Genomic DNA, 17,535 nt, shown 5'->3' on the forward strand with positions numbered 1-17,535 from the left:
CTGGGACAAAAGGGAGGGGGGCGGAGGAAGGGAGTGTTTTAAAGCTTTGGCCTCTTCTCTTCCTCTGGGCCTCTCTCAGCACTCGGAGAGCCCCAGTCTCTCGCAGCACCCATTTCGGGCCATAAACAGCCAGAGTCGCTCGCTGCTCGAAGTTTGGCAGGAGGCCAAGGTATTGTTTTAGTGCGAGGGGAAGGAGATGACTGCACAAGCGGAAGCAGTGCAGCCTCACGAGGGACCCAGTCACCCACAAATCACAGCTCCGGGCATTATGGGGATAATAAAGGTGGTGTTGGGCTCCAGTGGGAAGAACTTGAATTCCTTTGTCCTCACCCTTGCCTGGCCACCCCCCGACAGCAACTTGAGAAGGTTTATTTGCCAGCTTTGATCAGCTCACCCAAGATGTGTTGAATGCCGGCTACGTGCCAGGCACTGAGAGGCTCGGGGATGAACACTGAAAGAAAAGTTCAGGGTCTGGAGAATTTACAAAGCTGTAAGGGGTGGACGATTACTATTGACGTAGAGACTGAGGCAAGTCAACGCGGTATTTTCCGTATTGACCAGCTTGCTCGTTGGTTAAGGTAAATAGTATAATGTGTGACTTAAACTGAATTAGTGAATCATTATCTAAGTGTCTTTGGTGAGATTTTGTTAACCAGTGTTCCCCTCCAGACGACTTCCCATTGATGAAAGAGAGAAGAATGTCTTTCCACTTTGTTGCCACTAGGAGTTCCTCCTTAAGTTACTAATACTCTGACTCACCAGAGGAGGGTGGCTTCTTTGGCTTTATAGGTACCTTCACTTTAAACATGGCTGTCCATCACAGTCCACCGAGTCTATAATTGATGTATTTGCCATTCACATTACAAAGGCATTATTAAGCTTTTTTTCCTTTGAACCTTTAACGTTTAATCATTTAAGCTATGCTTCAGGTTTTATATCTTTAGATCACTATGTGTATGCTTAAAATTAAAAGGAAAACTTACATTAGTTAGAAATCAATAGTCAAACTACTGAAAAGAGGCTTTAACCATAACTGATTGTTCCTTTAACAAGCTCCCCCCCCCCCGCCCCCCGGTACATTTCTTGAGTTTTTAAATCTCCCGGAAAGCCAGGTAACAAATCAAATCCCAAACAACTCTCATGGGTTAAAACAAGTTTTCCAATTCTTTTAGGGGTTTCCTGTTTGAAGCCTTGAAGTGAAATTATTTTAAAATAGTTCTCCCTACCATAGGATCAAAGATTTACTTCTTGTATTCACAAATAGTAACATTGTAATTTTTTCCTAAAAATAATTGAGAGCCAACAAAATGCCTAAATCTTTCACTGAGGGAAAAGGACAGGATTTGAATGTATTATCTTTCAGAGATTAGTAGAGGGATCCAAAAAAGAAAGTGGACTGTGACCCTGTTATTTTGTTTCCTTTTTTGTCTTCCTTTCTTCCCCCCCTTACAGTGGAGGATTGCTGGGCTGTCTCTCCAGTGTGTCATTTTTTGACAAAAAGAAAAAATTGTGAAATTTACCTAATCATTTAAATTAAAATTTGAAATATTTATGTTTTATGCCCACCGGGAAATTAAAAAGCTTTCCTTCCCCCCCCCAAAAATGAACCCTCAACAGCTTGAGCCACTCCTTTCCCCTATTCATTGCATAAACCAGGAGACCTGCTTTTAGGGTTAGAACCTTACCTCATTTTATTAATTATTATTTTTTTTAAGTAGGCTCCACACCCAACTCAGGGCTTGAACTCATGACCCTGAGATCATGACCTGAGCTGAGATCAAGAGTCAGATGCTTAGCCAACTGAGCCACCAGACACCCCTGAACCTTACCTTATTTTAAAAGGTTTTGTATTTGAAAGTTCTTACTAAAAGCCTTACTGGAGATGTTCTTTACTGGTCGACACTATGATGGTAAGAATAATTTCAACTTCAGATCAAGATATTGTACATTATTATAAATAATTACCTTTTAATAGCCCTGTAAAGTTTTTCCATTCACTCATTCAAAATATTTAGTTCCCATTATTTGACCACTTTGCTACAAAGATATAAAATCTTTTCACATACTTTAATTTTTGTTTAAGTCATTGGGGAGTAAAATTCTGACATTTCAGTCACAACTGATTAAATATCAGTATTGAAATCTATACACCTTTAAAGTGGACAATTAGTCCTGTCTTTTGACTTTCCTGGGAAGCTAAATGACAGTATTAGTACCTCATGTATATTTAACAGGTGTATCATCATCATAAATTCTTGGGTGACTAACAAAACCAGCCAACTCATAACCCAGAGCAAAGATCAAAGTAAAAAACTAGTAAGATCTCCTTGAAAATCTTAATATATGCAAATTCTACTCTTTCACTAGAGCAGATATAATTAAGAACATGTAAACACACAAACTTCTGTTTTCATAAAGAAACATGAAGTGCTGATTTGTTAAAGGTAGTAAAAAAAAAGATAAATCCTATTTGGGGTAAAATTAAACAATATTTCTGTCTCAATTCCACTACATTTGGCACACCAATGACTACTTTGCTGGACTAAGCGAGATTAAGTTCAAGCACATGGCATTGCTTACATATTGAGAATATCCCTGTTCAAATTGATAAAAAGGAAATCACTCAAACCAAGTACAGATCTTCCTCAAGTTACAATGGAGTTATGTCCAATAAACCCATCGTAAGTTGAAAATTATCACAAGTTGAAAAAGCACTTAGCACACCTAACCTACAGGGGCACCTGGGTGGCTCAGTTGGTTAAGTGTCTGCCTTTGGCTCAGGTTGTGATCCCTGGGTCCTGGGATCGAGCCCCGCATCGGGCTCTCTGCTCAGTGGGGAGCCTGCTTCTCCCTCTCCCTGCCGCTCTGCCTACTTGTGATCTCTCTCTCTCTCTCTGTCAAATAAATACAATCTTTAAAACAACAACACACACCTAACCTACAGAACTTCACAGCTCAGCAGAGCCTACCTTGCTCAGAACACTTACATTAGCTGACAGTTGGACAAAATCATCTAACACAAAGGCTATTGTATAATGAAGTGTAGAACATCTCATGTAATTTACTAAATACTCTCCTGAAAGTGAAAAACAGAATGGCTGTAAGTGTATGGTTATGGATTGTTGACCCTCCTGCTCGTGTGGCTGGCAGGGAGCTGGCTGCCCTGACCAGCATCGTGAAAGAGGATTGTCCTCCTGCGTATCGCTAGCCTGGGAAAAGATCAAAATTCAAAGTACAGTTTCTACTGAATGCACATGGCTTTCGCACCATCGTGGAGTCGAAAAATTGTGAGTCAAACCATCCTAAGCTGGGGACCATCTGTACTAAAACTAGGAAATGGAACACACATATGGTTGAAAGTAGTTCCCCAACTTTTCAGATAGTCTCTCTTTTGGTAGATTATTTAAAATCTTGGCGCCCGGGGCGCCTGGGTGGCTCAGTCAGTTAAGCGGCTGCCTTCGGCTCAGGTCATGATCCCAGAGTCCTGGGATCAAGTCCCGCATCGGGCTCCCTGCTCAGTAGGGAGCCTGCTTCTCCCTCTCCCTCTGCCTGCCTCTCTGCCTACTTGTACTCTCTCTCTATCAAATAAATAAATAAAAATCTTAAAAAAAATTAAGAAAATAAAAAAAAATAAAATCTTGGCGCCCGGATAGCTCAGTCGGTAGAGCATGAGACTCTTAAAATCTTACAGATATCCTTCCATGTATGTACTATACTTTCAAATAAGTTAATTTTATAATTAATTCCAAGTACTCAGGTATACTCAAATTGTAAGAGAATGCCTGGGAGCTAATGATGAGTGCCATTTTAGAAATGAGTAATATGTTTGTTGTACTTGTAATTCTTGATTCTACTACGAGTTTAAATTTTACTCAGATGACCATAAAGCAAGGGCTTTCTTCAGTGGTTGGCACGTTGGGTGTCTTAACACAATCACCTTTAGGAGGAAGAACCAAGGGGAAAAGGAAAAGGGGCATAAAGAAGGGGGGGGGGCTGGCTGGCTCTGTCGGTGGAGCATGCGTCTCTTGATTTCGGGGTTGTGGGTTTGAGCTCCACGTTGGGTGCAGAGATTACCTGTGAGTGGGTATCGGTGGTATGTCGATGCCATTGCTGAGGTGGGGAATGTTGGAGAGAACAGACTTGAGGACTGGGAGAAGGGGAAAGGTTGGGTTCAACTTTAGATCGTGACTTTTTTGTGCAAGCAAGAAATTTAGGAACAGAGTTCCTAAAAGCAGCTGAATCTATGTGGAGTTCAGATCCAGGTGGACAGAAACAAACTTGGGTGTCCTCAGGACTCCGAGGGCACTATGCTTCATGGCCTCAAGAGCGCTCAAAACGTTTTTGTTAGTTGCCCAATTTGGTATTCATGAAAATGTGAGCGTTTAGAAAAGGCCACAAAAAATTCAACTTAATCCTACTTTCTAAACTTAAGCAGAAATAGGAAGGTTTTCATCTTTCAAATGACTGTTCTCATGTCTTCCACTGCAAGTTTTCTAGACCATTCCCGTTATCTGAACCGTGTAACACAAACTCCCACATATTTTCTCCTCATGTCTGTTATTTTAGGCCCTCATCTGTGTATTTTCTTTTAGTTGCCAGTCAAAAGTACCTCATCTTAGAGGCGAGTCTGATAAAAGGCAACTAAAACCACAGGAATAATACCTACACAGCTCTTATCACACTGTCACTACACTTAATATTGTTTCCATTTGCTGCCCCAACATTTACCAACATTACCTCCTCCTTCCCCGCCACCATCTCCTATGCATCTTTCTGTCTGAGCACTCAGTCAACAGGTGCCTGCTGAACAAATGAATGAGAAGTTAGGAGGAAATAAGCCGCACGAACTTTCTTAGGAGGATAGTGTGTTGTGTGTTATGCTGTATGTCATGTGCTGTTTTGATCGCAGACTATGAGCAAGTTTCCACGGGCTTTCCATGTGTGAACATTCATCAGGGCTCTAGGGAGGTCTCATCTTCTTACAAGGTAAGCGCTATTCTCATTCGTCTCCCTCACACAAAGGCAAACAAGATTCTTGGAATCCACTTCCAACTCCTTCAAGTTCCACAGCATTATCACAATGCGCTGTAGCAGTAAACATGGGGAGGCTATTTAAGTTCAGCTAATTTAAGGAGCAATCACAAAGAAAAAATTTGCCGAAGATGTTTTTATAGCATCTCTTCTAAAATAATTTGGCTTTAAAACACATCATTTGTATACATTTCAAGAATACAGTCCTTATGTAAAGGAGTGGCCGAGTTCTCGGGAGACCGTTTATTCTCTTGTCCCTCAGCGGGATCTAGGTAGGTTTCCAATTAGGACGAAGATGGAGAACCAGCGACCGGAAGCACCTTTATCCGAGGTTTTTGCAGGTCATAGTTACTGCTCACTCATTCAAGGGTTCTACTTTGCAAACTTTTTTTTTCATGTTAAGCAGAAAACACTTAGGGTTTTGCTTCTGGGTTGCTAAGGCTTTTGTCATTTGAGTACATTTCCGGCTCACACTTAAATCCTTCTCTGGCCCTCTGGAAAAAAAAACTCATTTTCTTCTTTTTGCAGGGGAGAGTAAAACTTCATTTACTTACTATAACATCTCAAATATAATTGATACTAACAAAAACATTTCATATATATACAATTTGCAGTACACATTGGGGGAGATTTGGGGCAGGTAGAGTGGCAAGGCTCAGGCTGTGGTTGAATCTGGGGATAACCACCAACCTAGTAAGTGTCATTTCATTTTTATGGTGCCGACAGTTACTTCCACAGCATACTTCATTACATCTCCCAAATGCAAATGTTACATGCATCTTCAGGATGTCTTAGGCGATTTTAGATTTATAAATTTACAGCATAAAAAGGGACACAAGACCCAGATCTGTTGATCACATAGTTTTCCTCTCAAGAGTCTTTCTATCTGCACTGTAAACCTGATACAGATTTCTCTATAGGCTCAACATGGGGAAAACATAGGAGACCAAGAACCACACAGGTAACCAAGAGATCTCAGTTGCCTGCAAGCGCTGCTATGGACTCATCACGTAACTGATTTGGGCAAAGTCACCGACTCTCCTCACTTACACACACTGAATTGATCTAAGCTCCCACAGTTATTGTTGGGCACACAAGACCTCTGCCAATACCCGGTAAACTTTACTGTTTCCATAATTCGTTATACTTTTAAGGTCTATTTTTTTTTAAGTACCTGGTAAGACTAACAACTATATAGTTTCAGTTGCTCAACCAGTTTTGCTGCCTTTAAAAATATCCTGGAGCAAGTAGTGTTGTCTCAACTCCTATTCCAATTTGTTTTGGTCAGAACAAAATTCTTTCTGATATTCAACATCAGGCCGCACTTCACACTCTTAATTTCAGAAGCCAGCATTCCTTGCTATTCTATTTCTCCCTTATGTGTGAACAATTTCATTTCTCCCTTTGGTATTAACATTTTATTCAGATACTAGAATTCCTTGTTCGGTTATTTAACAAAGCCATGGCTTATCCAGATGTATTACTTACCCCTCCGGGCTTACACATGACGTTTTCTTTAAGAATGCCATATAGGTCGTGCCATTTGCAACGACATGGATGGAACTGAGGGTATTATGCCAAGCCAAATAAGTCAGAAAAAGACAACTGTCATACGATCTCACTCATAGGTGGAATTTAAGAAACAAACAGAGGCTCATAGGGGATGAGAGGAAAAAATAAAACAAGATGAAATCGGAGAGTGAGGCAAACCATAAGAGACTCTTGATCATGGGAAACAAACGGAGGGTTGCTGGAGGGGTGGGGCTGGAGGGACGGGGTAACTGGGTGATGGACATTGAGGAGGATACGGGATGTAATGAGCACTGGGTGTTATATGAGACTGATGAATCACTGACCTCTACCTCTGAAACCAATAATAGGTTAATTGAATTTAAATAATTTTTAAAAAAGAATACCATAGGTCATGTAGTCCTTGTTATAAATATAATATTGCTTGAGAAAATTAGGAAAACTAGATCAGTATCTTCAAGATGCTTTAGAAAGGGAACGGACTTGGCACTTAATGGGACATATTTCAATCAAATCCAGAGTCCCTTGCTTCATGTCCCATGCCTCCCATGCAAGAAATCCCTTGCAGCATTTCTACACATTTTAAATGGTCTGCTAGTTTCTAACAGTAAGCCAAGCATGCTCACCCAACTTGTGTTGCAGATAGTGTTTGTTACGATATAGGCAGCAAGCCCTAGTTCATAGTGACATGCAGAACACACACACGCAAACACCACTATATAAAACAAGAAGCCCTTGTGTTAATAGAAGGTTCTTCCAGAATAATTCATAGCTACACGGAGTGTATCCTTGAATGACACTTCAGTGGAGGATCTTCCAAGAGTAAAGAAGCTTGGTTTGTGATTGAATGATGACATCCAAACCCACAGGTCAAATGTGAGGTGTTTTAATTAGATACTTCCACATGTAAATTCCCTAGTTAGTCACACTTCTTTGGTGAACCTACACGGCCAAGTTAGTCTGCAGCATACCTCAATTGTTTAGATCACATATGACTAATAGTTAAAATCTGTAAATCCCTATTGCCATAAAGTACTATACTCTCTTGTTGCATTAGGCCCAGGAGGGAGGGGCGGGGGCAGCAGCTTTCACATGTACCCCCCGTCTGTCCTGCTTCTCACATAGTACAATATGCACCGTCCAAATCCCAAGACAGAAACAAGTGAAACAAAACAAAACCAAAAACAAACAAAAAAACCCCCAAACTTCATTAAAAACATTTTATTATAAAAGTGTGCTTTATTATAAGGTAAATTTAAATATAACCAACAATACTGAAAATAATGTAACTGGCATTTACAGCCTTGGTCAGAGTTCTTTATTAAACAGGCATTTGTTTGCTACTCCATGAATAGTTAATAATCAGCTTATGCAACAAGGTATCTTGAAAAAGTGGATAAAGAATACAGAATGATGAGCCAGGAATCTGAGGGTTCTTTGTGGTTTTTTTCTTTTTTAACAGACCTGGTTTTTAAAATGAAATCTGAAATAGAAAACAAGTCATCTTCATGTCATAAGCTCTCTTCCTACAAGAAAGTTTGCAAAATTGTTAAACAGTGTTCTAAAATGTGGTTAAGTTATACTTTACATAATTTTTATATGTACATTATTTGATGAACACATTTTTAACCATATTTTCATTATATATGTAAGACCATAAACATTCTCTAATAACATCACACTCTAAGAGCCACAGAATATTTTTACCCAGGTTTGTATTTCTTTAAAACCTGTTTCCCAAAATGCAACAGCTCATTTAAAAGTGAACAACTGGTTAGAACTAACCTCTCCAGACACTGGGGTCATGTGGGCCTAGAAATCATGTTAAGAATAATACTGCTTTTGGTTGAATGTAATTCATCTTATGTGGCAGAATAATAAGCATATTATCAATGAAAATCTATTCAGTTAAGTTCATCCTGCACTTTTGAGTCTACATTAACACAAATGGCAAGGACTAATGGTACATTTGGATGGAGCAGAAATTCCTTTTATCTTTATATATGGTTTTGCTCATAAAAATTTATTTCTACCACCTTAAAGGAAACCCATGGGAGCAGATGTCTGCAAAGGATCATATTATGTACACCTAGTGAAGAACAGAGAAATATCCTGTGGGCATGTTGATAAGGACCCCAACATATTTTTGGTATAGGAGAGGTCTTTTTTTTCCCTTTTCTTTCTTTCTGTTCTTTCTTTCTCTTTCTTTATTTTTTTTGCATATGTAAGATCTCCGACTTCTAGAAGACAAATTTAAATAGTATTTAAAAAAACTACTTGTGACACTACATGTCGAACTCAAACTTTTAAAGAGTACAGAGAACTACAAAATGGAAAAAGGAAGCAGATATATGCTTTATGAGGAAACTGTCAATGATCTCTCATTTAAAAAAGACTCTTCCCTATTATCATAATGACTACATTGCCTGTCCTTAAAACCACTGGAGTACGGAGGTTACTGACATTATGCCAAAGAAGTCAGAATGTACTTTATTGCAAAAATAGAAAAGGTTTGAAAATTGCATATGATGTGTTCTACCATTTCACCGTAGTCCAAGGCCAGCACATAACTTATCAAGCCAGAAAAACTTGAGAAAACAAAAATGATTAAAACTGTACTTACTATATATAGTGAGTTGTAAAAAGAATGTGATGCAAGGCTGTCCAGCATGAGTCACTGCCAGGGTCCCTTTTCATGGGCACACTCACTAACACAGCAATCCGGGGAAGTCCAAATGAACACATATCACCCTTGGGTGATCCTTTAATTATCTTCTTACACACAGATACTTTCAGTATATTACAATCATCTGAATAAACCTTTCACTCAAATCATAATTTTGTGGAGTACAAAGTCATTTCATCAGTATGTCAGTATTTTTTTGACCTACTCTTTAGAAAGTGATGGTAAAGCCTATTGAGTATTAAATCACTACTCTGTTTACGGATACATTGTAAATGTAAAAAAAGGAAAAAAACCTGAAATCACAGAAAATGCTTGGCATCTACACAAACACATTCTCAGTGGACTAACCACTACTGTGTAATTTTGTCACTATGGGTCTTGTCCATACTTTTGCTTCATGCAGTGGGTTCAACAATATCCATGTTAGTTCCAAACAGAGCAACTAATTGTTCTTCATAGGTGGCAATGTTCCTTTTCATAATTTCCATGCAAGGTCCCAAAAGCCTTTCAAACGCCTGCACATCCATAGCTAAGAAAAGGGGAGAATAAAAGAAAAACAAATTTAACATTCTTTGCAAATCTGAAAAATTCCAAAGTCACTTACAATGCCCATTCTACAGGTGTCAATAATGCAATGGTATTTTTAGATATTTATCAAATGCAAGAAAAGGGCATAAGGATAAAAATGATCCATCTCAGAAAGTAAACAGCCAGTGTTCCCTTGATAATCTTGATTGTGCAATGCTAGGTCAGGTGGGAGGCTCCTGGTCTACGGTAAGAAAAAAATGAAGGGCTGTTACGGCAAGGCCTTGGAATTTTAAAAAATAAATTAGTTTTGATGTCACCATCTCAATAATATGAACTCCTTAAAGGTGGCAAGGGATTTTTTCCTCTACTGTTTTCCCTTCTCAGGGTTTACAATGCTGTGCTGTAAAGACCCAGTGTTACCTTTTGTAATGTTTACTGGTTTATCCTATTGTCTAGTCAATTCAACGTGGCGACCAAAACGCTTTTGTCCACTTCTAACTATATGCTGTCTGTCACTTTCCCTGCCTGTCTCCTGCATTTTTAAGAACTCAATTTGTAATATACACGTGGAAAATATCACACACTCTACCACAGAAATCCAAATTAAAAAAAAATTTTTTTTTTTTTTTTGCCTCTCAAATTTGCAAAGGTGCAAAAGACAATGTTCGCAAGAATTGAGGAAGTGGACGTTCTTGTATTGCTGGTAGCATGTAAATTAGTACAGAACAAGAGAGCTGGCAGTATACCTCGAACGCCATAAAAAGAAAGCGTACTCCTGAGAACACTGCTAAGGAAAAATCCTATATGTGGGAAAAGAGTATGTGCACACAGACCCAAAAACTCTCCCCCACCCCCAAAATATGGAGCCCAAACCCCCAAAATATTTGCCAGTGGGAAATGACTGAATAACTTATAATGCATATGTTTACCTCATACAACACTACAATTTGATCAAATGAGAAATAAAATGAGCAAGTGCCTATGAAGCTACAGTGAATGAAAAAAAAAGCAGTTGACAAAACTTTAAAACAGAAAACCCATGCAAATAGAGAAAGATGAGAAGGAATTCGAACAGGATCACAGGGGGGTGGTGGTCATGGTGGTGGTCGTGGTATGGGCAACTCTGAGTTTTTCCTACCCTTTCTGTATTTCTCAGATTTTCTTTAATGTGAATAAATTTGTTATAGAAAAAAATTAACGCGGTTTCACTCACTTCACCTTTACTCTTCCTCCTTCCTGTCTGTACTCAGGAAAATTACCTGTCAGTTTCTACCTACCTTCTCTTTCATCCACGTGTAACACTTGATTAATATCACACGTACTGAAAGCCTTTTAAAAAGTGACTTCTCTAAGAAGTGAATTCTGAAGATGCCTGCAGGTCTGAGAACACAGAGTGGCTAATTACTGCAGAATCAATTTTCTTACAGGGTCCTCTACATGGACTCCTCCTGGGTTCCACTTCTCACTATTCAAGCGGGTTCTTTCTCCTAGGTCAGGTCTCAGATGCACATAGAGGTGTTCCAGCTGCAGGTGGCATTTGTGATGCCGCATCATTAACAGCTGGACAACAAAGAAAACCATCCTGCGTTGGACAAACCCAACCCTCCTTTCCGTAGGACTAGGAGGAGGAAGCGTTCACACAGACCTTTGGGCTTTGCCCACAGACCCTGATGAACACTATAAAAATACCGTTCTGGCTGGCTTTTCTTTGGGGAACACAAACTTTACTTGAGAGATGAGACCTAAAACTCCATACTCGGAATTCTTTACTAAAACAAGACGTTCTCTCACGCCCATATGGAAGAACAAAATAGGTATGGGGGAAAAAACGGGCTCCCACAAACGGATTCTATAATGCCATGAATCTTGACCTTGTTCTCCTTTGTGGGGACCATAAAACTTGGGGACCCAGTGCAATCATCAGTACAGCCCCATGAACACATGGAATGCAGGCATCCCAACTGCAAACAGGAGAGACATGTCCACCACTGTGACTCCTACCTAAACATTTGACGGTCCCGATGGCGTGCGCGGAAGCTGCCCGAGGTTTGTTAGTGACCAGAGCCAGCTCTCCAAAGTACTGTCCCCGAGAACACCGAGCGATTTCCACGGCGCCATTCTCTTCCACTTCTGATTTACCCTGACAAGGTAAGGAAGAGTGTGAGCCTTGACTCAGCTCAAGAAGACTCTGTTAACCTGAGGGTGAGCATCAGAAAGCCTGTTGCTCTATGGCTAACATGAATTTTTAGACTTGCCAACACTCACCTTCCTTTTCATAGTGATTTTCACTTCACCCGATTCTACGATGAAAAAAGAATCCGCCAAATCTCCCTGTAAGAAGGAAACAAAAACAGTGGGGGGAAATGCAGATTTCTTTGACAGCAATCCTTTTTGCCTCTCGTGGCCCTGAGATCAACCCAGCTCCGTTGTACAGATGATCTGCCCGAAAAGCCAGGGCCCAGAGGAACAAACTATCTCACCGTCTACACTGAGAGACCGTGATCAACAATTCTTGAATAAGGAGCTCATTTGTAAAATTATCTGAAATAATAAACTCTCTCCCGTGGCACTTCTTGCTAAACTAGCCAAGGAGATACGGCAAATACGGAGGTGAGAATTTGGCCCCAGCTCCAGCCTGGATGACAATGTCCACAGTCAGAGATGGCAGGGCTGTGTCCCAGCACCTCCTGCTCCACCAGCCAATCCCGTGCTCCCCGAGAAGTGCTCAGATGCACACCCTGTGTCATCCTCTGATAACCATCGGCATGGTGGCCCGAAGAGGAGAAACTCTCAAGGAGGAGAAAACCACCAGACTTATCAGGAGGCAGTTCATGGGGGCCCTGACCCTGACATCTGTACTGATGCTCCACTCCACCTCGGGGCCTCAAAAAGGCTCCTGAAAGTGTTGCCATTTCTAACTACATCCCTGATTTCCCTTCTTGGGTGAACTCTGCCTTGATTTCCAATGATGCCTCCTGAATTAAATGGTGCAGTACGCATGACAGCAAATACTGACTTTTCTGAGCCTCTCAAAGTGATTCTAGAGAAACTTGGGAATTTCAAAACTCTTTAGTACATACAATCCAAGAAACACAGTATCAGAATACATCACACCAAAATGTGGAGTCTAGATTTATGTAACACAGATATTTATAAATGCTTAAAAGACGATACCTAAAAATACTTTCAATAAGCCCTAAGATTAATACATATACATAATCTCCTTTCTCTTATTTTGTATCTAAAAGCTTCCTGTCAAATTTTCAAGTGTTTAAAATCATAATACATCTGTTGACTGCTGTGCAATTGTTTTTTCAGATTTTACTTTTAAATAATCTCTACGCCACTGTGGGGCTCGAACTCATAACCCCGAGATCAAGCGTCACTTCTACCCACCAAGTGAGCCAGGCGCCTGATAATTCTGTTTTCAAAGCGTGCTCTAAGTGCATGTAGAAGTGACAACACTCGGTCTGTCGGTTGGGCCATGTCGGATGGTAGGTGTGATGGTGTGTCCTGCAGCAACACCAGCAGGTACCGGGAGGAAGTGGGGCAAGGGCGTGGGACCACTGCATGACCACTGCGACTTACCAGGCATCTGCAATTATTTCAGAATAAAAGGCTAGAAAGAATCATGTTGAAAGTGCTCTGTGGCTGGTTATTTTTCAACTTCCACGGTAGAACCTCAGCCTTGTTCTCTAATTCGACTCCACTTCCTTCCAACCCCTGACTATAATCTGTGTGCACATGTGTGTACAGGAGAGAGAGACTTGTGATTTACTTGTGTGTTTGCCTTCTAACACAATTATTCTTGCCTCAGGCTCACAGACCTTGCATCTTATTCCACATGTATCAAAAGATAATACTTTTAGATTAAAATTATAATACAGCATAAATGTTGTGATATAAAAATCAGAGAACCTTAAAATCTGTTTAAATCATTCGCCCAGGGCTTAGAACTGTAACTGAGAAATATGGGCCCTATCATCCGTCTGCTTTATCTGTGAACGCTGACTGTCTTCATAAATCCTACTTCTTGGCAGCTCTGTCATAACCAAGGTGTGTATTCCTACCCATTGCAACTGGGATCTCAGAGAAGTATTAGGGGTGAAAACAGCACGCTGGCCCCCATTTCGTGCCTGGAAGCTGATACAGTACACGGTACAGTGTGTTCCCTTCCTGATTAATTTTATCAGGGAGCAGCCCCAGGAGGCTTCCTCCTGAACTGATCATGCAAAACTCTGCAGAACTCCCGGCGCAACTTCTGGGTCCACGTTATCTCAAGGAATGCGCTCGCCTGTTTTTTCTGATTGTCAATGACATCTTATTGTAGATACATTTAAATTTCATGTCATGTACAAGTAGAAAATTATCCAGAAATCCATCTGATGATTTAATACATATTCATCAGGAGTTAATTATATAAATAAAAATATTCAAATAGCTTAATGGCTGTAAATCAAACCACTTTTAAGAGGTCATTTGGTGGAAGTAATATTCATTTAATCCACCACTACATGCTAATTACAGACACAAATGAAAAATTTATCAAGATCGGCCTCGTGGAAGAAACTTTTGGAATATAACCCTAAGCTGAATTACCTAAAAAGCACTATACCTGAGCAATGATTTGTTCTCCATCGTTGTATACTTTGGTGCCTATCACATCTACCACTTTCAGGCGTTCAGAAACCTTCAGTGAAAAAAAGATATGATTAAACAGACTAAATTAAACAGACTAAACTTCTATTTCAGAAGTTAAAAATTGGTAGCCCAGAGGCCAAATAAGTAGAGCATGCGGGTTTGTGTGTGTATTAATTAAGTGCCAGCATTTTAAAATAGATTTCCCTCAGGAGAACCTGAATTCTCAGCTTCTCTTGAACAATCAGGAGCCTCAGCAACCCCCAGCCCACATGATGGCACATAGCAACAACGGGCTGGGGTTTGGCGACCGCTCTGGCGCCAAGTCTAGGTGACACCCCACCCTGGCTTCCTCTGCTCCCTTACATTACACCTGCCTAACTCTGAAGGCATATGTATTTCCAACCCCTGATCTTTCATGTTAAAAGAGATGCCGCGAGACACGATCAGCTGTCTCATATGCATTCTGTAACGTGGCCAAAACCTCCACCAGGCGTGTACCGACAACCCAACAGAGAGAAATTTCAGGAGATGAATCAGTACTAATCCTGAGGCTTGTGGCCCAGATGCAGAGAGGTGGGGAAGGCAGGGGTGGAGGAGAGCTGGGACGCGCTAGGTTTGAGATGTCAATTAGCCCCGTGAGCGCAAATGTCAACCATGCGGTTGGATAAATGCGTCTGCTATTCGACAGAGGGACCTGGCCTGGCGATGGCCGTTTTAGAAGGCATCAGTGTATAAGCAGTGTTTAAAGCCAGGGCATTTGACAAGTTCACCAAGTGAGAAAGCATAGCCTGAAAACAGAAGAGACCCTGGAATGCCAGTCTGAAGAGGAAAGGAGAAGAGGGGTAAACAGCAAGGTTGACTGGGAAGGAAAAGACACACCATGTTTCGACAAGCTCTCCCTGTAAAGGTGTAACTAGTTACTGCCCACATTTCTATCATTACTTCAGTCTACTTTTACATCTTTTAAGTTTTTACTTAAACGCCAGTCAGTTAACATACAGTATTATATTAGTTTTCAGGCAGACGATACAGGGATTCGTTACCTCCATACAACACCCGGTGCTCATCACACCAAGTCCCCCTGCCCTCCTTAATCCTTATCCCCTATTTCCCCATCCCCCCAACCCCTCCCCGCTGGTGACGATCAGTGTGTTCTCTAGAGTTGAGTCTGTTTCTTGGTTCGTCTCTCTCTTTACTTTCCCTCTTCTCATCTGTTTTGTTTCTTCAATTACACATGAGTGAAATCATAGGGTACTTGTCATTCTTTGACTGACTTATTTCTCCCTTAGCATTATACTCTCCGGCTCCGTCTATGTCGTAAACGGCAAGATTTCATTCTTTCTTATAGTTGAGTAATATTCCTCTGTGTGTGTGTACACACACCTCTTCTTCATCCATTCATCAGTTGACGGACATGTGGGCTGTTCCCATAATTTGGTTGTGGTAGATAATGCTGCTATATAAACATTGGGATGTGTGTATCCCTTTGAATTAGTACTTTTGTATTCTTTGGGTAAATACCTATGAAGTCTGCTTTTAGATAAAGACCACATATAAATCTGTTCTAGACACTCACAGGAGTCCATTACTTGTAAAACAAAGCAAAACAGAACATCTGCAGCTACAGGTAGTGAAAGAAATACCATGTTATACAAACACCATCACGTAATCTTTACAAATAAAAATATTCAAAGAAACTTTCCTACAGAACTAAATGTTCCAAACAGAACAACTTTTAAAGCAAAGTAAAACAAAAGCATAAACATATACTTACTTCCAACGATTTAAGGAATGGCAGTGACTCAATAAAGCTTTCATACATTTTTCTCTTTTTGGCATTATTTTTCACAATTATTCTCCTGAAGGTTACCCTGTCCTAAAGGCAGAATAGCAGATACAAAGACAGTTAAGAGATTTTATTAGGAAAAAAAGTTTGAAGAGATGGTTTCATTTTAGTCCCAATAAGGAACAAACAGTAACTGAAGATTTTGAAATAAAAGGTTAATATTTATACTTTTTTCAGATTTTTTAAAAATTTCTTCAGGCATAAAATATAGACCCACATAAAATATTACTTTCATTTTTTTTAAAAAAAGGAAACGATTTCCTTTTATTCAGAACTGGCCAACACATAATTGGGATAAACCCACAAGGTGGCGCTATTGCACCATTAAAAAAAGAGCACTAGCCCTGTCTGTTTTCCTCGTTTTATTGACATTTAACTGATCTATAACATTGTGTAAAAGTTTAAGGTATACAACGTGTTGCTTTGATACATATATATTGCGAAATGATTACCACAAAAGGGTTAGTTAATACTGGTATCACCTCACATAATTACCCTTTTTTGTAATGAGAACATTTGAGACTCCCTTTGCAACTTTCAAGTGTACAATACAACGTTTACGATAATTACCATGCTGTTCATTCAATCCCCAGAACTCATTCACCTTGTAAGTGGAAGTTTCCACCCTCTGACCACCATCTCCCCATCTCTCCCACCCTCAGCCCCTGGAAGCCAGCACTGCACTCCGTGTCTCTGAGTTCGGGCTAACACAGTTCTTTTACTGTGGATGACAGCCCCAGGATATCCAAAATCAAGTCAGTGGAACATGACCAGCATTTTTTTAAACGGAGTTATAATGGACCTATAACATTATATTAGTTTCAGGTATACAATATAATGATCTGGCATTCATATATATATTGAGAAATGATCACCACAGTAAGTCTGGTTCACACTCATCACCATACATAGTTACAAATTCTTTTTTTCTAGTGAGAACTTTTAAGATCTACATTCTTAGCAACTTTCAAATATAGCATGAACTACAGTGGCCGGGGTGGACAGGACATCACAGGTCTTATTTATTTTATAACTGGAAGTTGGTACCTTTTGACCCTCTTCACCCATGACCAGCATTTTTGTAAAAAATAAAGAATGGAAAATCTCAGCATGCACACCTTTTAGTAAAGTGTTGTTTAGTTATTTATTTCAGTTATACACAAGGACACATACATAAATAAATATAGTAATATACTGGTAAATATACTGGTTGTGAGGGGCGCCTGGGTGGCTCAGTTGGTTAAGCAACTGCCTTCAGCTCAGGTCATGATCC

At 40.1% G+C, this 17,535-nt stretch overlaps 1 protein-coding gene across 1 annotated transcript in view; it reads right to left on the reverse strand.

Annotated features, from left to right (window-relative positions):
• Positions 1-7,767: 7,767 nt before the first annotated feature.
• The window catches only part of PRKAR2B (protein kinase cAMP-dependent type II regulatory subunit beta), a 90,209-nt gene continuing 80,441 nt past the window's right edge, over positions 7,768-17,535 (reverse strand). The window contains exons 7-11 of the mRNA XM_035020359.1: positions 16,191-16,292; positions 14,391-14,465; positions 12,041-12,106; positions 11,777-11,915; positions 7,768-9,776 (exon numbers count right to left, since the gene is read on the reverse strand). Coding sequence (XP_034876250.1) covers positions 9,643-9,776; positions 11,777-11,915; positions 12,041-12,106; positions 14,391-14,465; positions 16,191-16,292 — 516 coding nt within the window. The 3' untranslated portion in view covers positions 7,768-9,642. The remainder of the gene's footprint in view (positions 9,777-11,776; positions 11,916-12,040; positions 12,107-14,390; positions 14,466-16,190; positions 16,293-17,535) is intronic.

The sequence above is a fragment of the Mirounga leonina genome, unplaced genomic scaffold (assembly GCF_011800145.1).
Source record: "Mirounga leonina isolate KUSES-001 unplaced genomic scaffold, KU_Mleo_1.0 Mir_174, whole genome shotgun sequence".
Classification (NCBI taxonomy): Eukaryota; Metazoa; Chordata; class Mammalia; order Carnivora; family Phocidae; genus Mirounga; species Mirounga leonina.